The 24,556-nt window shown below is 50.7% G+C and overlaps 1 protein-coding gene across 3 annotated transcripts; it reads right to left on the bottom strand.

Moving 5' to 3' along the window:
* Nucleotides 1-497: 497 nt before the first annotated feature.
* On the bottom strand, nucleotides 498-22,639 carry IPO13 (importin 13). Of its 3 annotated transcripts, XM_012775901.2 has the most exons (21): nucleotides 21,907-22,639; nucleotides 19,678-20,205; nucleotides 19,424-19,491; nucleotides 13,294-13,434; nucleotides 13,044-13,185; nucleotides 12,767-12,933; nucleotides 12,444-12,564; nucleotides 12,210-12,357; nucleotides 11,591-11,772; nucleotides 11,482-11,508; nucleotides 11,153-11,287; nucleotides 10,837-10,980; nucleotides 8,461-8,541; nucleotides 7,784-7,921; nucleotides 7,507-7,603; nucleotides 4,093-4,145; nucleotides 1,789-1,855; nucleotides 1,644-1,702; nucleotides 1,407-1,496; nucleotides 753-934; nucleotides 498-662 (listed from the first exon to the last, which is right to left on the bottom strand). In XM_012775901.2, exons 1-21 carry the CDS (start codon nucleotides 21,988-21,990, stop codon nucleotides 566-568), a joined length of 2,751 nt encoding a protein of 916 aa, XP_012631355.1. In that variant the 5' UTR covers nucleotides 21,991-22,639; the 3' UTR covers nucleotides 498-565. The 3 variants fall into 3 exon arrangements, with proteins under 3 accessions (XP_012631355.1, XP_012631351.1, XP_012631353.1); XM_012775897.2 differs by having other exon boundaries at nucleotides 19,424-20,205; XM_012775899.2 differs by having other exon boundaries at nucleotides 19,424-20,160.
* Between the last annotated feature and the right edge of the window lie 1,917 nt (nucleotides 22,640-24,556).

Here is a 24,556-nt window from a genome sequence, read left to right as displayed (position 1 = left end):
CTCCCAACTGGACCCGGCCCTACCCCACTTGCAGCCCAAGACCCCAAGTCCTATATCCCGGAAGCCTCCTATTCTCATCAGAAACTTCCTCCATGCAGCCTTCCTTTACCATTCTCCCAGCTTATGGTAGCTATGACTAGATCAACCTTTGTTCAGGGCAGAACAAGGCAGGGCAGAGCTAGGGGTCTAGCACTCAGAACTGTTGATAACATAAATGTATGCATGCATGCATGTTGGGACTAATTTAATGGGGATGGAGGGTTGATGACACTACTGCAGCCCCCACCCCATCCCACAGGAAATGGCAGTATTCTGAATGGCTCCAGCCTAGGTCGCTTGGCTACAGCAGTACCTCTTCCCTCTACCCTCACCCAGTAGAGGGTGTTCCCACCCACCATTCTCTCCCAAGGCCTGGGCCCAAGCAACCTCTCATCCTTCCCCTACGCCAGGCTTCCCGTTAGGCGGTGGTGGCAGCAAAAAGGAAGCAGAAGCAGCAATGAGGGTCCAGGTTTACTCGTTGGGGACAGGGAGGGATGAGAAGGGGTGGGTGGGACGGGGGCGCCCCTCAGTAGTCAGCTGTATAATCTGTGCCATGTAGCCCCCGGCACAGCAGTGTGAACTCCTTCACCATCTCCTTCACCCGCCTCTTGTTCACTCGCTCACTGAAGGAGAAACAGGAGAGCCAAGTTAGCACCATCCACTACCACCAACTCCTCCTCCCTGCCCAACAGGCCCACTCCAGCTCTGCTCACCGAAGGATCTGTTGGCTGAAGGTGTCCTTCTGTTCAGGGCTGAGGCGGGCAGAGGGAAAACCAGGTGGCTGCAGTGCCTCCTTGATCCACATGCTCAGGAGACTGAAGCAGTGTTTGTTCAGTGCGAACAGGATGTCAGCAAAGCAGTCCATGAGGCTGCGGGAGGCCTGGCCCCCGATGGCCTGAGGGAGAGGAGTTCTCAGCACATCAGGGGCCTGTCCCTTCTGCAGCAAGGATGCCTGACCACGTCCTAAGCCCTCTGGGACAGTCCCTAAGCCAAACTGCACATCACAGTGAGTGATGCTTTTTGAAAGCCAGCTGATCCTCACAGCAACCCTAACAAATTCCAGCAACCTAAGAAAAATTTTATTTTCTTTAGAGATGGAATTCTTGCTCTGTTACCCAGGTAGGAGTGCAGTGATGTGATAATGGCTCACCACAGCCTCAAACTCTTAGGTCTGAGTGATCCTCCTGCCGTAGCCTCTCGAGTAGCTGGGACTACAGGCACATGCCCCCCACACAGAAGCCATATAATTGAGGGAGAAATAGAATCTGAGAGCTTAGGGAACCACAGGCTCAAGCCTCCCGGAAAGCCAACTGCCTTAGCAGTGAGGCTGCCCCACCCCCATCAAACCCCCACTTACTCCACCTTACCTCCAGCACTGCTATGAGCAGCATACGACCATCCTCCTGGACCACCTTTCCTACAGATTCTACTTCCCCACACCGAGGCAGCAGCTCTGTCTGCAGAGGATGGAGAGGTCCATCAGCCTCAGCTCCTTCCCCCCACTCCCTGAGGACAAGACCTGCACACCACACCCCTACGCTCTGGAGTCCTGGGCAGGGCAGGACATTGGGGTGGCAGGGGTCAGGGGTTAGTGTGGGACTCACAAAGAAGCCACAGGACGCCTTGACAGTAGGTGCCTCAGGGAACTTGAGGGCCAGCACAGCTGTGGGAGAGGCAGAGACAGATCAGATGGGGCCTAAGGATCCTCCTAGAAGCCCTAGGCCCACCTGTCCACTTGGTGCCACTTACCACACTGGAATACAGCTTTGACATCCAACCGTTCACACAGGAACAAATCTGGTTTCCGCTTCAGAGCCTGCAGGAGGTGGAGCTGGTAAGCCCAGCCCCAGCCAGCTCCAAGGACCATCCCCCCCACTCACCTGCCACCCCAGCCCCCAACTTCACACATCACAGGTAGAGGCTGACGAAACCAGCCACCCAGCTATCTCTAGGGGACCCGCACCACCCCGGAGTTCAATAGGTCAGGTGAGGATAGCCCAAGGGATGCTGTGTACATGTATGTGTACGTGAACGCACAGGAGTATGTGAGAACAGTTGGGGGTGGGGACCACGATGTAGAAAGTTTGCATTCCAAACACCTTCCCCTCTCTCCTCCATCAGGGCCAGATATCCTGCAGGCTCCAGGTAGCCAGCAGTGACTTCACTCTGATTCACAGAGGGAGTGGAGGCCCCTGGGTTTGTGAACAGGGTACCAGGAAGAAGAGACGGCCGCCAGACATGGAGCCCTCAGCCCAACAGCCCCCTCCCATATCCCACCTGCATTCCTTAGGCACCCTCCAGCTCCTGTTCAAGGAGAGGAAAAGTAGGACAGGAGCCTTGGAGCCTCGGCGCCACCTTTCACTCAGGATACCCTGTGTCCAGGCCCTTCTCAGCCATGCCCACCCCAGGAGACAGTGCTGCCATAGTGGGGGAACAGATGGAGTGACGGGAGCACACGGCCCAACCCAAGTGGTACCAGGACATGACTGGCATATCCTCAGGTCACAGGAGACGCTCTGCACAGCTCCAGCCATCCTCCAACACTGCTGCTCCCCAGCAATGAATGCCCCCAGCATGTACCACAGAGACCCCTACCCTCCAAGCCCTCACGTACCCTCTGCCCTCCATGTTTACTCATGTGCAAACACCCCCACATGCACCCTCACTTAAAATGCCCTGCTTATACACCTCTATCACACCCTTACACACACACTCTCCCACACCTGCAACACAACCAAACACTCCCACATCCCGAAGCCATGTCCACATACGTGTACCACCACCTACCCATAGTCTTCCTGTACACTCTCCCAACACACCCATCCACAAATACACACTCAAACACCCTTGCCATCACAGATATGCCCTCACAGGTACTCACACACATATCCATCCAGGCCCAGAACACTCCTTCTCATTCCTCACTCCCTCCTACCCCATCAACTGGACTGAAGTTCCTGGAGAATAAGAACTGTGCCTGCTTTTGCCCACCATTACATCCTCAGCACCTAGCAAAGTACCACACATGTATTACACATTCAATAAATATCTGTGGAATGATGGAGCAAAGAAACACTTCTTTACCCCACTCCCCTAACACACAGAACCCCCAACACACTAACTTCACACTCCCACAGCCCAACATGTATATCTTCCAAACTACACTCTAACACAGACACTCCAACACCATAACACATAGTCCTGTCCTCCATAATACACTCCCACAACCCAACACACGCACACCTCCAACACATATCCACACTCAAAATCCATCAATGCCTAGCACACCAACACAAAACACAAAACATCCATGCACAACGCGCATCAGTGCACGTGCCTGTGCTTCAACTACACATTTATCCCATCACCCAACACAATACACATACTACTTACAGCAGCAGGTGATTTCCGTTCCCTTCCCAAACCAAACTCAAAACATACAAAATAAGGTCTAACACACTTAAGCACATACGAAACGCAAACACATCCTAATGCGTTCTCACAATGGAGCCTGTACCCCACCTCCCAGCAGCAGCACAACCTCTCCTGTTGGAGAGCCCGACTCCAGGCTCCACTGGGCACAATCTTCTTCAGTCCCTCCCTTGGGAGCTGCTCCCAGCCTACCTCTCAGGAGCAGGCTGGGGGCACTGATGCAGGCAGTTCCCGGCAGGAGCACGGGGACAGTGAACCCCAGGCCCTTCAACTCCAGCCCTACCCCTGAACTTCCTGGGCAAACCAGCCACATAGGAGCTGCTGGGCATAGTCACCACTTCCTCCTCACCCCACTCCCCCACCCCCGGGCCAGCCCAGCTCCCTCCCTTCGGGATCAGCCTCTCCCTGGTCTTTGTTGAAGACTGAGCTAGTTGAGGCAAAGGGGCACTAAAGGAGGATGTTGGGTTGTCAACTTCCACGGAAACAGATGAAGAAACTCTATTCAACTGAACAGAAAAAAAATTTGTCAACAGAAAGCTAAAAATAGGCTTAAATTGAATTTCAACATAAGAGAAGAGAAAGAGAGAGAACAGAACGTGAATGAATAAAACTAAAACACACCTGTGCCAGGAGTTGCATAAATGAATCAACAATATCAGGATGATCCCTGGGCCCTAAAATATAATAAAGATGGAACTTAAGAAAAAATTATACAAACAGCAACTCAACCTCATATAGTTATGTGGGACTGAGAGCCTGCAGGGAGACAGCGTGGGGGCACATGAGCAGCAGGAAGCAAGATAAAGAAACAAAACATACAAAAACCATGAACTGGGAGAAGCCCAACAGAAAGAGACGGCAAAGTGAAGGACGGGCCTGCCCCAGCTCCCCCCAAGGGGCCTTCTGCCTACTCCCCACTCCTCCTCAGGTCAGTCCCCCAGTGATCCCTTGGTGCTCAAGCAATTCTGGACTCTACAGAGCTGAAGAAACGGCCTCCATATTCTTGCTGTAGCCTCTGGCAGACTGGGGTAGCCCTACACTGCTTCCTAGCACATACCTCCCCATCACCAGCCATCGAAGAGGAGAACAGGGCTGGTGGCGGGTCAGTCCTTGGTATCTCCTTTGAGGCTTGGCTGCAGGCCCTGGAAAGGCCAGGGCATCAGAATCTGAGCAACTGCCCCCTCATTATGATGGCCTTACGGCTTTTGGTCAGGCTAAGGAAAGGAATCTATTGGGTCCACTTAAACCGAGGACCCCCATCCTGGGTAGGGCAGCAGTGTGCCATGGAGATGGCTGGGCAAGGCACAGGTAGGGCCCAGGGGAAGAAACAATACCATAAGATCAAAACACAATAGCCCCACCCCAGCAAAGCTCCTCCACATGGTCATGTACTCAGCAGAGAGCCAAACTCAGGGCTGAGGACCAGCTCCCACCATCTGGACAGGCCAAGAAAGAGGGAAACCAGTCAATGTGTCATCCCATGGTCCACTGGGAAGGCAGAGTCTGATTAAGGAAGGGCTAAGACTAGGAGAGCCTAATAGGTATGGGGGCCATCCTCTATAGCAAGACAACCAACAAGCCCAACAAATACGATGTTGGACACTTCGGCCTCCAGTTCTGATGATTCCTCAGGCAAGAATAAAGCATGCACCTGGAGCTCCTACCCAGGCTGCTCCACTCTCAGGAGGATGTGGTGCAAAACCATCTGTCTAAGACACCACTAAGTAGCTGTGTGATCTTGTGCAAGCCACAAATGCTCAGTTTTCCCATCTGTAAAGTAAATAATCTCTGCCCTGCTTCCTTCTCTGGGCTATGAGGAGCCACTAATAAATATTTTTTCTTTTTTCTTGAGACAGAGTCTCACTTTGTTGCCCAGGCTAGAGTGAGTGCCGTGGCATCAGCCTAGCTCACAGCAACCTCAAACTCCTGAGCTCAAGCAATCCTGCTGCCTCAGCCTCCCGAGTAGCTGGGACTACAGGCATGCGCCACCATGCCCGGCTAACTTTTTGTATATATTTTTAGTTGGTCGATTAATTTCTTTCTATTTTTGGTAGAGACGGGGTCTCGCTCAGGCTGGTTTTGAACTCCTGACCTCGAGCAATCCGCCTGCCTCGGCCTCCCAGAGTACTAGGATTATAGGTGTGAGCCACCGCGCCCAGCCAGCCACTAATAAATAAAACCTGTCTCTTTCATTTCTGAACCCTGAGGTACTTAAACCCTGGCAAGTGAAGCCCAATGTGTCCCAGGCCTGGGTCCCACTACAGAATAGCAGGTTCAATATTCAGCAGCCACCCTGCTACAGGTGGGCCAGGCAGTGAGGAAGAAAGGTTCCAAGGGCAGGGATCCCTTACCCTCCTTTACTTAACAGTGTCTGAGACCTGCTCTATTCTGGCCTCATTCTGTGCACTAGGAATGTGGAATGGAGGAGAGACTCAACCTTGCCCTTGAGGAGCTTAGCCTAGAAAGAGGGACAGACATGAAGGCTGATTATTGTGTCTGATTGGTGCTACATCAGCAGCATGCACATGATGCCATTTCAGCATCATGTTAAAAGCACCCAATTCTGCCTCAAAGAAGTTTCTCTGAGGACTGATATGGTCTTCCTCCTTTCCAAGACATGAAGGAGTGAGAGTTCATTCAGTAAAGGGCATAGGGCATTCCAGACAGAGAAGCAAGCACAGAGATCAAATGGGACATGGTGAGGGAAAAGTCAGTGTGGCTGGAATGTTGGAGTTGTGAGGACATTGGCAGGAGAGGACATTAGAGGTATGCCAGAGTTTTGTCACGTGGGTGGGGAGGGGATAATAATCTCAGGGCAATGGGAGCAATGAAAGGGTTTTGAGCCAGGGAGGAAAAATGCTCAGATTGCTGTTTTTATAAAGAACATTATATCTGTAGTTGCAGAACAGACTGGAGAGAAGGGTAGATGTCAAGGAAACCAGGTAGCAGGTTGTTGAGGTAATCCCAGTGAGACCCTAAACTGAGGCAGTAGCCATGGATGGTGGGTACAAGGGGGCTGGTTGAGGGATAATCAGGAGTCAGCATCACCGGCACTTGTCCCACATAAGGTACGAGGAGTGGGATAGGTGGAAATGAGAGGACAGCCACACCTGGGTTTCTGGCTCAGGTTTCTCCCCAGTTTGGAGCTAGCACACGGCCCACAGAAACAGAGGCCAGGATCATGGGCCTAGACACTAAAGATCTGAGCAAAGAGCATTCTGGGCTCCAGCTGTGGACCCCCCCTGGTGAGCCTTAAACCTGGGACCACAAAGCTAGGCAAGATTCAGAAGGCTGCCAGAGCAGCGCTGTTCCTTTTCCAAGCTGGAAGCATGGGTTAGACAGCACAGGAAGCCTTGGAGCTCCTGCTCCCAGCTCTCCCAAGCAGAGGGCCACAGTGAATTGGGGGCTGGGACCATAGCCAAAGGTACCTGACTTCTGACCTAGAAAGGACTAAGCCTTGATGCAGGGAAAGGAATCATACTTTCTGAGTACTTCATATGCGAAAACCCCAAGCAGGGGCCCAGAAGGTACAACTTTAATACCTAAGACAATCATCAGGTATAAGGTATCTCCATTTCACAGATGTGGAAATTGAAGGCTCAGCAAAGGTAAGTGACTTGCCCAAGGACACACAACTAGTTGGTGGTGATGAGTTTAGAATCTAGGTCTATCTGACTTCAAAGCCCATGCTCTTTCCACTTTTTATTATGTCCCAAAGGAAAGGAGCCAGCCTAGTGCCCCAAGTCCCTCAGAGTCTCTGCCCCCACCTTTCTCCATATACAGACTAGCCCTCGGCCCAGTAGAAGACATCAGGCCAGTAGAAGACATCATTCACCCTCTTATCCACTTCAACCTAAGGTTTCAACTATTTGTAAGGTGACAATTGTGCTGTGCTTGGTCCCACAAGTTTCCCATCAAGTCCCATGTGCAACTCAGGGGACAGAGGAGAACAGAGTGGGCAGCTTTGGCTCCCCAGTTGGGGAAGCAGAGGCAGTGGCAGTGGCGGCAGCAGCAGAGACCCTGGTCAGGACCTACCTTGCTGGAAGAGAGTGAGTGTGACGGAGGTGACGAGCAGGAAGAGGGCCTCAATTGGAGGAAAGTGGGCAGGTTCGTGAGCGAAGATGTGGACCAGCTACAACAAAGCATGGAATTCTGGTCAGTTGAGGCCCAATCTCACAAGGACAAGTCAACACCCCTGGAATGTAGGTGGGGACCCAGCCTTGACAGACATCTGACCGACCCCCACCCAGGGTCAGGATCTTTGACTAGGATGAAATTCCAGAACACTGGCTGCCCCAACCAGAAGGCCCACCTGTCGAGTGAGGTCAAGAGCAGAGGCCTGGGGGATAGTGCTGTACATCCGACCCAGCATCTCACACAGCTGTGGCACCATGGGGGCAAAGTCATCCAGTAGTGTCTTAACAGACTTCTCAAAGATAGCACATACCGCCTTGGGAAGAAAGCAAAGGGGCTCATTCAGCAGATCACAATTGGCTGGAACAGAACTGAAGCCCTGCACTGGAGGCCTAAGAAAGGGCCCTTACCTATACGCCTTGCCTGGCCCTGCAAACCAAGGAAGGCAAGCAGGTCTGACCCTCACCCTGAAAGGCAGAGGACAAAAAGGCCCTTCACAGAGGGGCACAGGATATAACTTTGTAACTTAACTCTTGCTACTTACATCTCCACCATTTCCTCTCAGGACACAGCAACAGCAACAAAAACCTGAATTGAAAAGGGACCAAAGGCAGGTCTCTGATGCTAAAGCAGATGCTTGACTGTCACTCAACCCTAACATCATAGTTCTCTTGTCAAGCACTTCTTGTGACACTGGGGAGTTCTAAATATCTTCCCCAAAGATTCCCTGTGTCCATGGGGCAGGATTCGCCTCTCCTATTTTCTCCAAGCTGAAACGGGGGCAGCAACACCTTACTCCTGCTCCATCTCTGAGCAAAGTCACCATGAGAGCAGAGAACAAGGGTCAGGGCTCACCTCCACCACCTGGGCATCATTCAACCATTTGCTCAGCACCTTCTGGATAAGCTGGAAGACCTGCTGCAGGACCACCACCACCTGAAGACACAGGGAGAAGTGAGGTGCCCCTTCCATCACTGTGACCCACCTGGGAAGGACTTGGTAGAAGCGAGTAGGGAAGGAGTTTAAAACTATTACCCCAGACTACATATTGAGGACTCAATGCATGGGATCCCTGGGGAAAGAAGTGGTTTGCTGAACTCCCCTATGAATGAGAGAGGATATCCTAAATTCTAGGAATCATCTTAAAGGAAGTCTCAAACTGCAAAGCAAATATATCACAAGTGCTTCATAAGATTATGAAAACTTTGTAAACTTTAAAAAAAAAAAATTGGCCAGACACAGTGGCTCACACCTGTAATCCTACCACTCTGGGAGGCCAAGGTGGGTAGATCCTTTGAGCTCAGGAGTTCAAGACCAGCCTGAGCAAGAGTGAAACCCCGTCTCTATTATAAATAGAAAGAAATTAATTGGCCAACTAAAAAAATATATATATAAAAAATTAGCCAGGTATGGTGGCACATGCCTGTAGTCCCAGCTACTCAGGAGGCTGAGGCAGTAGGATTGCTTGAGCCCAGGAGTTTGAGGTTGCTATGAGCTAGGCTGACGCCATGGCAATCTAGCCTGAGCAACAGAGTGAGACTCTGTCTCAAAAAAAAAAAAAAAAAAATCAACCAGACATGGTGGCTCATGCTTGTGATCTCAGCACTTTGGGAGCCCAATGTGGGACTATTGCTTGAAGCCAGGAGTTTGAGACCAGCCTGGGCAACATATCAAGATCCTGCCTCTACACACAAAAAATGATTTTAATTGGCTGGGCATGGTGGCATGTGCCTGTAGTCCTAGCTGCTTAGGAGACTGAGGCAGAAGGATTGCTTGAGCTTAAGAGTTTGAGGGTGCAGTGAGCTATGATGATGTCACTGCACTCCAGACTGGGTGACAGAGACCTTGTCTCTAAAAACAAACAAAAAACACCACTCCCTATCCATCTCTAGTCAGTAAAACTAAGACCATGGGCTTGCCCTTGAGGAAGTGGAGATGCTGTTTCACCCAAATATGCTTGGTGTAGAGAGCCCCAAGGGATGTGTTGATATGAGCAGCTTATGAGGAGCAGAGAGCAGACTGAGGTCCTAGTAGGTGAGGGAAGGCAGAATGATGACTATCATAAAGGAAAAGGGGCTCTATGTGACCATGGTGGCCCAGATGTGGTCTAGAGCTAAAAGGGTAACTGAAACTGGGGTGGGGAGTTGAACAGAGAAGCTAGGATACCTATCATTTCCTTTGCTTCATGAGAAACCCTAGAGGGTGTTCTTAGAACAATGACCACAGCAGTCCCTCATATTTGTAAAGAACTTTACAATATGCAAACTACTTCTACTCAAGACCATATCTCCGGTCAGGCGCGGTGGCTCACGCCTGTAATCCTAGCACTTTGGGAGGCCGAGGTGGGCAGATTGCTCGAGGTCAGGAGTTCAAAACCAGCCTGAGCAAGAGTGAGACCCCATCTCTACTATAAATAGAAAGAAATTAATTGGCCAACTAATAATATAGAAAAAATTAGCCGGGCATGGTGGCGCATGCCTGTAGTCCCAGCTACTCGGGAGGCTGAGGCAGCAGGATTGCTTGAGCCCAGGAGTTTGAGGTTGCTGTGAGCTAGGCTGATGCCATGGCACTCACTCTAGCCTGGGCAACAAAGCGAGACTCTGTTTCAAAAAAAAAAAAAAAAAAAAAAAGACCATATCTCCTATCGATCATAGTTGTATGAGATGAGCAAACCAGATATTCCCATGTTTATAGTTTTGAATGGGAAGCTGAGGCTTGCCCCAGATCAAACAGGCTAGAGCCCCCAAGCCCCCTGTGCCTAAGCTTATCACAGGATGTATCACATTGCTTTGTGACAATCTGTTTACATACATTTCCTCTATATTGGATGCAACTTGGAGACAAGAACTATTACATGCAGAGGATGTAATAAGCATCCTCAGTGCCCACAAGGGACACCAAATGCTGAAGCAGAAGGCTCCACAGAGTTGGGGGTTGAACAGCAGTCCATAATAACATTATTTGCGGGTTGAAGGACATAATGTCAGTGTCCCTCATGGAACTCAGGAATTGGGCTGGGGACAAGGGCAATATCACCCACAGGATTGAATGAGACAATGCCATCACTAGCTACAGAGTGAGGCAAATGATAAGGTCATTCACAGGGCCACAGGACCAAATACATCACCCCAAATGGGGCCAGGGGTAATGACATTACCCACAGAGTTGGGGAGTGGCCATGACATTCCCGCGGTTTGGCAGGGGGGGGATGGCAAAGACAATGTCACCCACGGGGTTGGGTCCCTGTGGCACTGGCAGCTTCCGAAGCTCAGGGCCTTCATGATCATCCTCATGATGACTGACATCCAGTGTGGTGAAGAGGTTGGAGAGAAGCCCCAAGATGTGCACAATGGCCAGCTTGTTGGAGGGATTGGGCTATGGAGAGAAGTAAACCAAGCTCCAGATTTCCCAGTCCAAGCTTGGTCCCCAGATCACTCAGCTCCAGCTCTGAATGCCACTTCCAGCCCCACCCCTTATCAGCCACAGCCCACACAAGGGGAAGCCCCAGAGTCCCAGTGCTGCTTCCTGGCCCCCAGAGCTCACTCACTATCTCTTCTGCCAGCTTCTCCAGCTGCTGGATATAGGGTGAGATGAGTGAGTGCAGGTTCTTAAGGATCTCCTCCACCTGCAGAGCTGACAGCAGGAAGCCCAGTGCTTGCATCAGCCACATGCACTGGCTTGTCTGTGGGGCAGAACATGGATGGTCAGTCCTGGCCACATCTGGTTGTAGGTGGGAAGGAGAATGAGCCTCTTGAAGAAGATTCCAAAAACAAAGAATTATGGACAAGGGGTAGGAGAAGGCAAAAGATAGGATTTCTGGGATAACAGAGTCCCATAAGACCCACAAGGAGATCCCTAGAAACTCTTGAGTCGCACCTTGTGGATTTGTTTCATCAGAACATCCTGGGGATAAAAAGAAGGAAGATAGTATCAGCGCAGTGTAGAATGTGCCCTGAGGCACAGTACCACCAAGGGCCTTGCATACCTGGGAGACAGCCACGATATTGGCAGCATAGGGCGGCAGGTCATACTTGCACTCTCGGCAGATCTTCTTGAGGGTGGAAACAGAAGAGACAGAGAGCTCAGGATTGCCTAGGGCATGCAGTACGAGGGGCAGAACACTGTTGATCATGACAGGGTGGTCAGCTAGCCATTCAGACAGAGCTCCTGGAGGAAGGAGGAAGAAAGGAGGATCTCTGAGGCAGGCTGGGCTGGCTTTGTACCATGTCCCGAAGGCAGACAGAGCTCCTGGCAGGTTCAAGTTGCAGTCCCAGCACAGATCATTGCTCATTCAGATAACTGAATGGACAAATACACATGTGCATACTCAAACATGAGCCTTACAGCTGAGAAGCAGGAAAGGGTTACTCAACAGAGAACCAGCACTGCTGTTCCATTGACAGTGAACTTGCCTCACTGAACTGCAGCTCAGTACACTGTAGGAAGGACACTAGACCTGCCAGGACAGTTAGTTGGCTGCAACACTGATTGCACACATGGGCACGTGTCTCTCCCATTTTGGATGGGACCTTGCATACTGGCTATGACTGGGGATGGGTGCTGTGGCTCTGGGAATGTGGTCACAGGCATACGCCAGGTCTCACCAATGGTGAACATGACAGTATCTGCCAGCTGCACGTTGCTGATGCTGATCCGTGGGATGAGTCCAATGAGCCCAGGCACCACATCAGAATAGTTGACATCAATGGTCTCTGCGATGGATTGGAAGCCGTAGAGCAGGGCCTCTGTGTGCTGGGGAAAGAGGGTGCCACTGGCTTGGCTGAAGAGGCGGGTGTGACAGGTCTGGGAGGGCTGAGGGAATCAGGCTTGGGAGGTACCTGCCAGGAGTAGGGCTCCTCTGAGCTGGTGAGCAAACGGCCCAGTTTGTCATAGAGGTTGCTGAGCAGCTCGGCTCCCAGCATCTCATAGACATACATGAGCGTGTCTGAGATGTCCACCCTGAGAAGCAGATGAAGGCCTTTTATACTGCCTCAATCCTGACCACAAGCCCTAGAGCCTACCCCAGTACCCTCACAACCCTGCAAAAATGCCTAGAGAATAGAGAAAAGAGTCTCAGGAAGCCTGGCTTTGGGCTCCTTCCCTCATTGCCTTCATTATTTCAGGACTCCACTTAGAGCTAGGGTTGGTCTGCTACCATCACCTGTAAATTCGGAACTGCTCCTTCTCATCTGAGGACCAGAATCCATATTCCTCATCAGATGGGAACTGGGCCTTGTGCAGAAGCACATCCACCAGCTGGAAGTAGACTGGCCGGTATACCTGCTGGTACACAGCCTGCTTCTCTGCCTCAAAGGACAGAATGTCATCCTAAGAGAGCCAGGGAAGAGAATTAGCCACCTCACCAGCAGCCATAGAAGCCCCCATAATCCACCTTCTTCCATCACTGCCCAGTCCTACTGGAGGTCACATAGACACACCTGCAGTGTGTACCAGAAGGTGAGGGTTAGGGAACTGGTAGTCTCATTGACAGGATAGTGGCCAGGGATGCCCGTGCAGAACATAATCATGTTGACAAGTGCCAGAAAGCTCTGCCAGTGCTCTACTTGGTCCAGCAAGGCCCTGGGGAAGAAGAGACATAGTAAGGTCATTCTATCTCTCTCAAGGGGGTTCCACAACCCCACTCTTAGAGGGCACTGCTATCCCACCCCCAGCTAACCCACTCCTCACCGGGAGTGGTTCTCGCCCAGTGCAACAGCAATGCGACAGATGCCATGGGAGGTCTCCATGTCCCCATTCTGCACTGCCTGTCGCAGTTGTTCCTGCAGTCCCAGCACCAGTGGGATGAGTTTCAGGAGTGTGTTCACATACCTGGAGGCATGAGTTGAAAAAATCCATCAGAACTGTCTGCCCACCCACCAGCAGTTTTGAGAGAAAGGTACAGTCTCCCTGTCTTCTATCAAAGCCTTCCTCCCCATATCAAATCCTAAGCAAAAAAAAGGTCAGAGCCTACATGGCAGCTTTGATGCTGCCCATTTGGGGAAGAACCTTAGGTCAGGTACCTCCAGGAAAACCCTGGAAAGGAAATATAAGGTCAGTGTTATGGGTTGAATTATGTCCTCTAATTGGACTGAGAGTTGATGCTGCAATGGGTTAAGACTTTTAGGGAGGTTGGAATGCAGTGAATGTATTTTGCACGTGGTAATGACATGAAGTTTGAGGGGCCAGAGGGCAGATTGTTATGGGTTGAATTGTTCCCCCACCAAAGATATGTTTTTTGATAAGTCTAACCCCCTGTACCTCAAAATGTGACCTTATTTGGAAACAGAGCCATTGCAGATGAAGTCATACTGAAGTAAAGTGGGCTCCTAATCCAATGACTGGTGTCCTTATAAGAAGACATCCATGTGAAAACAGAGACATAGGGAGAAAGCGACGTGAAGGACGAAGGTACAGACTGAAGTAATGCAGCTGGAAGCCAAGGAATGCTAAAGATTGCCAGCTAAAGAAGCCAGAAGCTAGGAAGAAGCAAGGAAAGATCCTCTTACAGGTCTCAGAGGGAACATGGCCCTGTCAACACCTTGGTTTCAGACTTCTAATCTCCATAATTGTGAGACAATAAATTTCTGTTGTTTAAAGCCACCCAGTTTGTGGCATTTTGTCACAGCAGCACTAGGAAACTAACATAGTGTTAAGAGAAAATGAATAAGGGTGGGAGACAGAAGAGTTAACACAGACTCAGGAGGCCTGTTAAAGAAGACTTGAAAAAGCAGCAGCAGCTCGTGAGAGCATCAATCTCCACCAGTCACTCTACTCCCTACCACCAAATCCCAACTGCTGTGTCATCTGGTGGCAGTAGGAAAGAAGTAGATGATAAACTCAGAGAGAGCTAAGAGGCAAAATGGACAGGACTTGATTGATTGGATATAAGGATGGGAAAGAGTCAAAGATAATTCTCAGATTACTGGCTAAACAACTAAGTAGATGATAAAGCTATTTACTGAGACCTGGAGGAGTGAGTAGAGGGAAACAGTAACACCTTTGATGGGAGGTGGGAAGGTAATGGTTTCCATATTAGGCATGTTGACTCCGAGGCACCTGGTAGGATATGCAGGTAGAAGGATCCAGAAAGAGCTGGATATAAAACCCTGAAGCCCAACAGAAAGGTTAGAGCAAAAGACATAGATCTGAGAGTCATCAGCTAACAGCTGGTAATTGAAGCTCTGGGAATAGATGAGACTTGCCCAGGGGGTAAATGTTGAATGAGAGAAAAGAAGGTCTAGGTCAGAGCCCTAAAGTACAATGATCCTTAAAGGAGGATCAGAGGAAGCCCAGCATACAAAGGAGACAGAGAGATGGCTAGCTCCATCCCACTGGACCCCTCCCTAGCAGCCTGCTCTGTGGAAAGCAGACTAAGCAGAGGAAGCCATACTCTCAGAGGGGATCAGATGCTTGGGGCCCTTCTTCTGTCAATCATACTATTACCATGGCAATTTATGTAGGGAGAGGGGAGTGAGAGTTGAGAAAGAGTTCTATCTGGACTTGCCCTAAGCAGGTTCCTAGGCAGTAGCCTCATAACCTTAGTGGGAGGATGAGGAGGACAAAAAGAGGCAACTAGCCCAGGGACACTGGCCTCCTTCTCCACATTCCCATTTCCACATTCTTGTAGGAAAACTCATCCATACCAGCATACCCCCATCCCAGAGATAGCCCCAGAGGGTGCCGTTTAGAGACAGCTGGGATAGCTTCAGTCTCATGACCCTGACACGGGCTGCACCGCCAGACAATGGACATTTTCAGGCCAGACTCTGGCACAAAAAGCAGGGGCAGGGCCAAGTCTGTGGCACACAAGCTCCCCAGCAGCTGAGATGGTGCAGGAGGTAGTGCCCTACCCCCATAGCATCCTCATTGTATTCCAAGGCTGCAAAATTTCACACAGAGAGCAAGTACTCAGTGAAGGTTCTTAATTTGTCTTATCTAAGCCTCATAATAGGACAAATCAAGGACAATGTAGCCTAGAAGGGCTGAGTATTACTCAAGGTCATACAGCAACTTAGAGGCAGATTCCTGGTTGAAACAGCCCCTTAAACTGCTAGAGGTCCGCTCTCTTTCAGAGCCCAACCAGAATTTCCACAAAGGATCTATGCAGATCTCAGTCCATATCTCCAGTCATAACTGATGGGAACTCCCAACAGCCTAATGCACTTTCTTTCTTCCCCAAACCCCCAGTGAAAAGCTTTTCCAGGATTAAAAACATATTTCAGGGGGAAAAAAGTATATTTCAAAGGAGAGAGCCAGGAAGCAGCAGCAACTGTGGAGGAGCAGAAAAAGGGTGACTTCAGTGCAAGCTCAGCCAGGGGAGGGCAAATGTCAGGATGCCTGGAGAAGGCAGTGCCTGGATGACCCAGGAATCAAAGCCACTGAAGGTGACTTTCCTAAGCCCAAGCTAGGAAACTAGTCTGGATAGAGCAAGGTCCAAGATCTGACTGTGGGCTGGGTGTAGCTCACCCATGGAGATAGATTTCCTACCACCTGAGCACCTGTGTCTGAGACCTGTGAGTGTACAGAACAAGTCTGAGGCTCCAGAGGTTTCTAGGTTTGGATGAGGGTGACAGGGAGGATGTCTTTAGGATCATAGCTGAGGCTGGGTTCAAGATGCCTGGCTCCAGTTGGTCAACATAAGCAGCCGGGCAGGGCTGCTGGGACTCTTCGGCTGTTGCTCACACTGAGCTCAGCCCAGACCTGCAATTAGAGCTCCAGGAGCAGAGCTGAGAAAATGGGGAGAGTTGCTAAGCAACCAAGGGGCTGCAGCCAATGGGCGCCCAGGAGGCTGTGGGTTACCTCACTCGCTCTTTGCTTTCTCATTCGTTCAGAGGAGAAGGGGCATCAATTACCTGCCAAAGCCCTTGAGACTGGCTGGGCGGTAAACTCGGGTGTATCCAAGGACACCCCACATCACCCACACACTTCCCCTGATCAGTTCCCTTAGTCACCAACTGTCTGAGCCCATCTAGCACTTGAGCTTCAGGCTGCCAAGAGAGGCCTTGTCCTGGGACTTGGTATTCACCTTATGCTGGAAAACCTGGGAAACTAAGGGACAGGTATCATAGTAACTGCCAATACAATAATGATACCAAATACTAGCAAATGCCATTTATGGAGTACACAGGAACAATGCTAAACCCTTTGCAGACATTCTCTTATTTAATCCTCATGCTAAAATGTTCTTTTATTTTTTTTAATCAACCCCAGTGTTTTAATTTAAAGTTTTAAAAGGCAATGGTGGGCCGGGCGCTGTGGCTCACGCCTGTAATCCTAGCTCTTGGGAGGCCGAGGCGGGCGGATTGCTCAAGGTCAGGAGTTCAAAACCAGCCTGAGCAAGAGCGAGACCCGTCTCTACTATAAATAGAAAGAAATTAATTGGCCAACTGATATATATATAAAAAATTAGCCGGGCATGGTGGCGCATGCCTGTAGTCCCAGCTGCCCGGGAGGCTGAGGCAGAAGGATCACTCGAGCCCAGGAGTTTGAGGTTGCTGTGAGGGAGGCTGACGCCACGGCACTCACTCTAGCCTGGGCAACAAAGCGAGACTCTGTCTCAAAAAAAAAAAAATAAATAAATAAATAAAAGGCAATGGTGAAGCACGTTATCTATTCATATACATATGTATTTGTATATATGTATGCATACGCATACGTACATATATATATAAAAGGTACTAACCCTTTTTCAATTTTAGCCACTAATCAACTAGGCCCACTGTCTGTTACATGATTCACTTTCTACTTCTCTATATGTTAGAAAGGTAGAACACACAAGCACACACAGTCCCCAACTTAAAACGTGACATATGAGTGACCTACATGTAAAAATGGGTGCTGCTGACTCCCCCACCCCACCAGTGACCACAAAAAAAACTCCCATTATTCAGGGAGTCAAAATAGTCTTTACTGATACCAAGGGCAGACCCTGTGGATATTGTCCTATTTAAAACATTATAACAACTCTGTCAGGTTGATAAGATCACCCATTTTACTGATGAGGAAACTGAGGCTTAGAAGTGGCTTACCCAAGGTCTCAGATCTAGTAAGTGAACTATCTGGGATTCAAACTAAGACATGACTAATGCCAAGGCTAAAGCCATTAACCACTCCTCCATGCGGTCTCTTTCAGCGGTTTTCCCCTCCAACTCTGCCAAGTGTTCCCAAAGCCCTATCTCTGAAATGTCAGTGTCGGGCCTCCAGTCTTGCCTTTCCAATCTAACTTATACCAAACATCTCAGCAGGCCATTTTCTCTGCTTAAAATCCTTTAATATCTTTACACCATCTTCAGGATGATGACCAAAATCTTCAACTTGGCCCAGATCTCTTACAACTCTGGCCCTTAAACCCTGCTGTCTAATCATACCCAATGATTTACAAATCACCAGACTTGTCAGGCTCTTTCACACCCTTCCCTTGCTCAAGCTCTTTCATCTATCTACAATGTCCTCCCCGTCCATCACCTCCATCTGGCTACTCTTACACAGCCTTCCAAGCACACCTGAGTTGTCACTTCCTCTAGGAAGCCTTTCATAAGCCTTAGACTGGGTTAAAGCCTCCTCTGGGCTCTTAGAGCCCCCTGCTTTCTCCAGGACAGCATTTGTCACATTAACTATACTTTCCCCATTTGTGTGTCCGCTAGACTGTGAACTCCTGACATATAGAAGTTAAAGCATTATCTATGTGCTTTCAGCGCTCAGCACTGGGCCTGACACAGAAAGTGCTCAAAGAACTTTTGCCATTTCACTAGTTTCTTTTGGGCCCTTGAATGTACCATGATGCTACCTGCCACAGGTCTTTGTACTTGCTGTGGTTCCTGAAGCCTGAACACTCCCCCCTTCTCCCCCAGTCTCCTCCACCCCACCCCTCCCCTCCCCACTCAGGCAACTCCTACTTTCATTATTCAAAAAATACTGAATGCTACCATGTATCATTATCACAGGCACAATGTGACAAAGTAAAATGACAAAGTCCCTGTCCTCACAGAGTTGAGAGACTAATGAGGAGACATACATTAATTTATAATAAAATCATATTATAGGCTAAGAAGGAAAAATACTGGAAGCTCAGAGATAACACAGAATACCAAACTTAGTCTTAAAAATCATCAAGGACTTCCCCATAGAAGTGAAGTTTAAGATGGGGCAGAAGTAATGTGTCAAGTACATGTGGTGGTTCGGAGGCTAGAAAGAGCATAGGACACTCAAGGAACTGAAAAGACTATGTGAGAGCACAGAAGGCAAGGAGAGTAGCATGAGATGAGGATGATGATGCCATATTGGGCAGCACCTTTATGAGTGATATTGGAGAATCTGAACTTTATCCTAAGAGCAGTGAGAAGCTACTGAAGGGATCTGATCAGAAAGGAAAGATCAGATCCTCATTTTCAAAAGATCACTCTGGCTGCTGGGACAATGAAGGGGACAAGAGTGAAAACCAGGGGACTGGTGAGAAAGCTCTGCAGTAATCTGGGGAGAGAGATGATGACAGCTTGAACTAGGGTGGTAGTAAAGGAAATGGAAAAAAATAGATTTGCAATATGGTCAGGGGAGAACAGCTAGGAATTGGTGGATGGTTGAGAGAAAGAAAAGAGCCAAATATTTTAATGGAATAATTCACTGGATGATAAGTTATTTAACGTCTGCCTTTCTCTATGAACCATGAGGATAAGGACCATGTCTTGTTTGGTTCCTTGCTATATCTCTAGCATAGGACCAGGCATGCAGTAGGCACTCAATTAATGTTTATTGACCAGATGGATGGATGGGTAGCTGACCAAGAGGCTCTCCCTCTCTGGGCAGGTGGGGACCAGCTCACCTCTGGGAATCAGGCTGTGAGATGGCGTTGACAATGGCCTCCACACTGCTGTCGAAGAGCTCCGAGTCCTGCAGAGCAGCGAAGGCAGCCTGAATGAGTGCCTCACAGTCCTGCAGTGGCACCTCCAGCTGCACCCAGCTGGAGAAACACTTGAGCACCTTCTGACGCACACAGCTGGGTGAGCTGGGCTGCTGTAGCAGCTGCTCCAGCAATGGGAAGACAGCCCCACACTCCACTGCCAGGCTGGCTCGTACCAGGCCTTTGCGGTACTGGGGAAGGCGGCTGGTCTGGAATTCCTCAGGGAGCACTGTCAACAGTTCTAGCAGGGCCAGGCAGCGGCCCTGGCCATCCACTGGTGAGTCCTCAGCCTGGAAGAGTCGTACCATATCTGCCACAGCACATGGCCAAGCGTCAGGCATCATGCTGAGAGCCAGCGAAGCCAGTGCCACGCACAGCCGAGTCAGCACAATCTTAGAGCCACTGGCAAAGCGGGTGATCTGGGTGAAGAGCTGTGCCTTTAGGCTTTCATACTGGTCAGTGGGGATGTCACTCCAGTAGCGAGAGATCTTGATATGCAGCGCACTGGCCCCAAAGTACTGGATCTCAGGCACCTTGTCAGGCTGCAGTAGCTGCCAGCTGAAGTGCCAGGCCTGTGGGGAGACCTGGGCCTGCATCAGCCACTTCTGAGCCAGGTTCTTGTTCTCAATGTTAGGGTCGTAGTAGAGCTGGTGCAGCGCCTGCAGGACAGCACAGGACTGAACAGGTGCTGGCCACTCTGGATCCTGCCAGAGCCCAGAACAGAGGTGTGACTTGGTCCTGCAAGACTGCTCTCTCTCCCTGACTGGGGGACTGAGCAGGGAGAGCTCAGGGCTCTGCAATGTTTCCTGAGCCTGGGGTCCTACTGATATCTTGAGAGCCTGAACCTTGCCCATGCTCTATCATATCCTCTTCTTTTTGTTATAGCAAAACGTTATAGGTTCAGACAGGGAATCTCCACAGAAAAGCAGAAAAAGAGGAGGCTGAGCTCCTCAAAGGGGAGGCACTTGAGGGCAAGGCCCAGGTGAAAGGAATGGCTCCACAGGGATGAAGCTAAGCCTGAGAAGAGCATGGAAAAGCCTGAGTGGCCCTGACCCTTCCAGGCGCAGCTGCTCTCATCAACTCCAACAGCGCCTTTCAGCTCCCCCAGGATCATTCCCAGGTCACTCCAGATACTGGCACCAAAGCCAGTGTGAAATTTGAGCAGGACAATACTTTTGCCAGGCAGCCCTGGGGCAGAGATGTACTGGAGGGGGAGGGGGAGAACATCCCTCAGAGAGCATATGTGAAGGTCCAACAAGCTAATCCAGAGAAACCTTGGTCATAGCTGCAGCCCTGGCAAATGCCCAGCTGGGAGCTCTCAACTAGAATCCCCCCAGGGTCCCAATTCCAGTGGGACTTCACAAAGTAAGAAAACAGTGATTTATCTCCCTGGTAGCACATGGAACAGTACGCCACCATGCCAACACTGCCCATCCCCAAGGGGTGGGAGAGTGAAGCCAGGACCCTGACTCCTAAGCAGGCTCCATCCAAGTAGGCTTAGATCTATTTGTACCCCTGACAACCAGTTATGACCATAAACCAAGGTAGGCAGAAAACTGAGGCAGAAAAGATGCATCCTCACCATTTGTTAAGGCAAACAGGGGTCAAGAATAACAAGTGCACATCTGCAACTATCCCTTGCTTTCCAGCAAGATAGCCCATCTCCCCATTCATCCCAGGGTACATGCATTCCTGCATTCCAGGCTGCAGGGAGCAGATGCGAAAAAGAACCAGAGAAGCAATTCAAAGATGGACTGGGCAGTGGGGGTGCCTGGAGGGCCATGGCAGGGAGCTCTGTGTGCAGATGAGTCGGAAAGAGCCCTGTAAGGTTGCCAGCAGGGCCAGGACCCTTGGACACAGCACAAAACAAAGGGAGCCAGCCCCATTCCTGCCTGCCCAGGACTGGTCTGGCTTTCATCCAATAACGGAAGGACCCTTCTCCAAAGCAGAATGAAAACATAACCCAGATTGTTTTGGTTCCAGATTATTTTCTGAGCCCTTGGCTCAACAAAGTCAGGTCCAGGATGGTTCAGCATCAGTATGGTTCCCGGGGACTAAGCTGCAGGTCTCCTGGGTTCCTGGTTTCCTACTGCACTGCTCATGCAGTTTCCATGGAGCTGGAGAATAGCCAGTCTGGCTAGAAGTCTAAGCCATCAGCACCCTGAAGGGACCATCCCAAGAACCTAGAGAACTGTCCATAGCGACCCACCTCTTAGGAAAGCCAAAAATAGCCCATTAGGACACTGCAACACTGCTGTCCTGTCTGCCCAGAGAGACAGCAAATGCCAGGTGCTCTGGGGGCACCATCCCAGCAGGCATCCAGCCCAGGCCTGAGCTCTGGCATTAGTGACAGTCCCTAGAACTTCTGCTCTGTCACTGGAGAGCCCACCCCAGAGCCATCATACCTTCTCCACGTTCTCCACAGTGAAGTCCAAGGCTGGTGCTGCTCCAGCCCCTGCAGCCCCCGGCTGCTCCTCCCGCCGCTCCATCTTTGCTCCCTCCCTAACAGGGAGGTGGACCCTGATCTATATCCTGCCCCAGCCCCTTGGCTGCTGGCCCCCTGCTAGACCCCTGCTTGGGTGTCCAGGGAGTGGTGGGGTGAGGGGGGGCCCAGGGCGGGCATGGCTGCCGAGGCCTCCCCACCTCGTTTGGGGGTGGGGGGCTTGCCAGAGACCCAAAGGGGTGCTCTTAGGAGACCCACTGAGGGGAACTCCAAGGAGGGAGCCGTCAGTGAGCAGCTCGCAGGCGGAGGTCCTAGTGGTAGGTCACGGCTCTGTTCCCAGAATCTGTGAGGAGGGAGTCATAGGAGAGGGAGGCCTGTGGGGTAAACCGAGCCCCTGGCCCGTGAGGGGTCACGGGGTCGATGGCCTCTACCCACAACACCCTCGTCTGGGGGAGCTCTCTGGTGCTATGAGGTCAAGGGGCTGGGGGGTCACGGGGGAAAGAGCCCTTCGCGGGTTATGGCGTCTAATGAAGCGCAGAGGTGCAGCTTCGCGAGTCAGGGTCGAAGAGTCCGTGGAGTTGAGGGGCTGTAGCAGGTCCCCTCCGCTGGGCCTGGCCCGCGCTCTGCTCTCCGCCCGGCTCCTGCCCGGCTACCGCCGCTGCCTCCGCCCCAGTGACTGACAGACAAGCCAGCCCAGCCGGGACGGGGCGGGGACCTCAGCAAGGCGCGGGCTGCCCCGAGCGCCTGTCCCCGGCACTGTCAACTCAGGCCCCCACCCCCACCTGACCCGGCCCGGCACGGCCCGGCACGGCCCAGCGGAACTGCGCGGAAACTCATTCCGGGTCCTTGGCCCTGTCCTTACGCCAGCCCGCGCGCCCCCGAGCAGGCGACGGAGTAGTGCATCGCCCTAGGCCCCCGCCGAGGGTAGGCCCCGCCGCTGTGCACCTTGGGAAATGTAGTCCGCATTGCGCCAGGCCGGAAGGCGGCGCCTTGCGGAGGAGGCCGGGAGCACGTGGGTTGGGGACAGCGGGGCCCTGCCTCTCCTAGGCCTACAGTGGCCAACAGGCACTCCGGATCAGACCGGTGGGGGGCGCTGCGGCGCAGCTCCCTAGGAGGATGTGACTCAAGGAGCCTGTGGATGGAGGAGGGAGGCCGGGCTAGGGGATGGGTGACCTGGGGAGTCCAGGTCACTCTGGTGCTCCGCTGCGGTCCAAGGGGCACTATGGGAAGAAGGCGTCAGCACCACCCAGGGAAGAGGAAAGGGGGCTTGGCATGCCTGAGGAATAAAAGCAGGAAGGCTGTCGGGACCACCCAATAAGCAACCAGGAAACCACATACCATGGACAGTGCTCTGGGAATTTCATAAGGTTTTGGAAGCAACTTCTCTTTATGTGTAATTAGAATAAGAGTAGCTCACATTTAAGTGCTAGGAACAGTACTCTGCATACCTTAGGTTCAATTCTCTCAATAGCTCTGAGGTAGGTATTTTTATTCAGCATTTTCAGATGAGATGAGGAAACAGAAGTTGGAGAAAGTTAAACTTATCTTGCCCCCGGACACGCAGCTGGGATGGCAGAGCCTAGCCATAGATCTCGTCTGCCACATGTCCTGGTAGTCCCTGCCTCTCACCTCTCCAGTTGTCCTTTTATTAACTCCTGCCAGCTACCCTAGCAGGGAAGAAAACAAAATTGAAAGTGGAAAGAGCTCTGTCGTTGTGTTCAAATGGAGGAAGCTGGCATTGGCAGTAGCTGCTGAGGCCTGAGAAGGTTGATGAAGGCTTCCCTGAGGAGGGGGAACTTGATCCGAGCTTGAAGAATGGAGAGAGCCCTGGGAAGAGAGGGGCTCACTTAGCTGGTAAGCAAAGTCCAGTGGGACTCTAGTCATTCAATAAATCTGTATCAAGAAAGTGTTTGAAGAACAGCTTGTAATTTGTGTTCAGTTTAAGGGGATATATGTGGGGTGAGGAAGGGGGAGGGTATGAGTAACAGATGAAGTTGGAAAAAACAAATGGGGAGTTTTTGGGTGTTTGGACATTATCCTAAGTGCAGTATGAAACCGTGATTGGGTTTCAGGTGGGCAATGATGATTGCATTTACATTTTAGAAAAATCTGTCTGCAATATGGAGAAAAGGTTGGAGGAAAGAGTAGAGGCAGGAGACATTTGGAAGGAGGAAATAGGAAGCCAAAATAAAGTAACTGATTTCAGACCTGTGCTTAGGGTGTGAAGTACCCTGGGCCTAGTGTTGATTGGAGGTTTCACTGGTGGAAACTTTGGGAAGGGTGTGTTAAGAGCACACATTCTCCACCTTGACAAGAATGAGAAGAAGAAAAAAAAAAAAAAAGAAAGTGTAATTAAAAGAATAAAATATTTTTTAAAAAAATTTAAAAAACAAAACAAAAGAGCACACATTCTAGACTTAGGCTTGAGTTTAAAACCTGTTTATGCCTCTTTCTAGCCATGATGCCTTGGCTGCTTCTGAAACTCATTTTAAAGAGAGACAGAGAGAACAGTAATTCCTCCAGTGAAGGACAAATTGAGATGATACATGAATAGAGCTCAGCTCAGAGGCCACAACTTGGTCAGTATGAATTTTCTTCCTACTTCCAATCCA

The sequence above is a fragment of the Microcebus murinus genome, chromosome 2, assembly GCF_040939455.1.
Source record: "Microcebus murinus isolate Inina chromosome 2, M.murinus_Inina_mat1.0, whole genome shotgun sequence".
Lineage (NCBI taxonomy): Eukaryota > Metazoa > Chordata > Mammalia > Primates > Cheirogaleidae > Microcebus > Microcebus murinus.
This window is presented reverse-complemented; position numbering and strand designations above follow the sequence as displayed.

Bases quoted from the DNA above. Each gene is read 5' to 3' on its own strand.
- IPO13 (XM_012775897.2), bottom strand. From the start codon at position 21,990: ATGGAGCGGCGGGAGGAGCAGCCGGGGGCTGCAGGGGCTGGAGCAGCA. The intron at 1,497-1,643 runs GTGAGTCCCACA...CATCCTCTGCAG, and splicing joins AGGCGTCCTGTGGCTTCTTT to ACAGAGCTGCTGCCTCGGTG. The intron at 663-752 runs GTGAGCAGAGCT...TTTCTCCTTCAG, and splicing joins TTCAGCCAACAGATCCTTCG to TGAGCGAGTGAACAAGAGGC.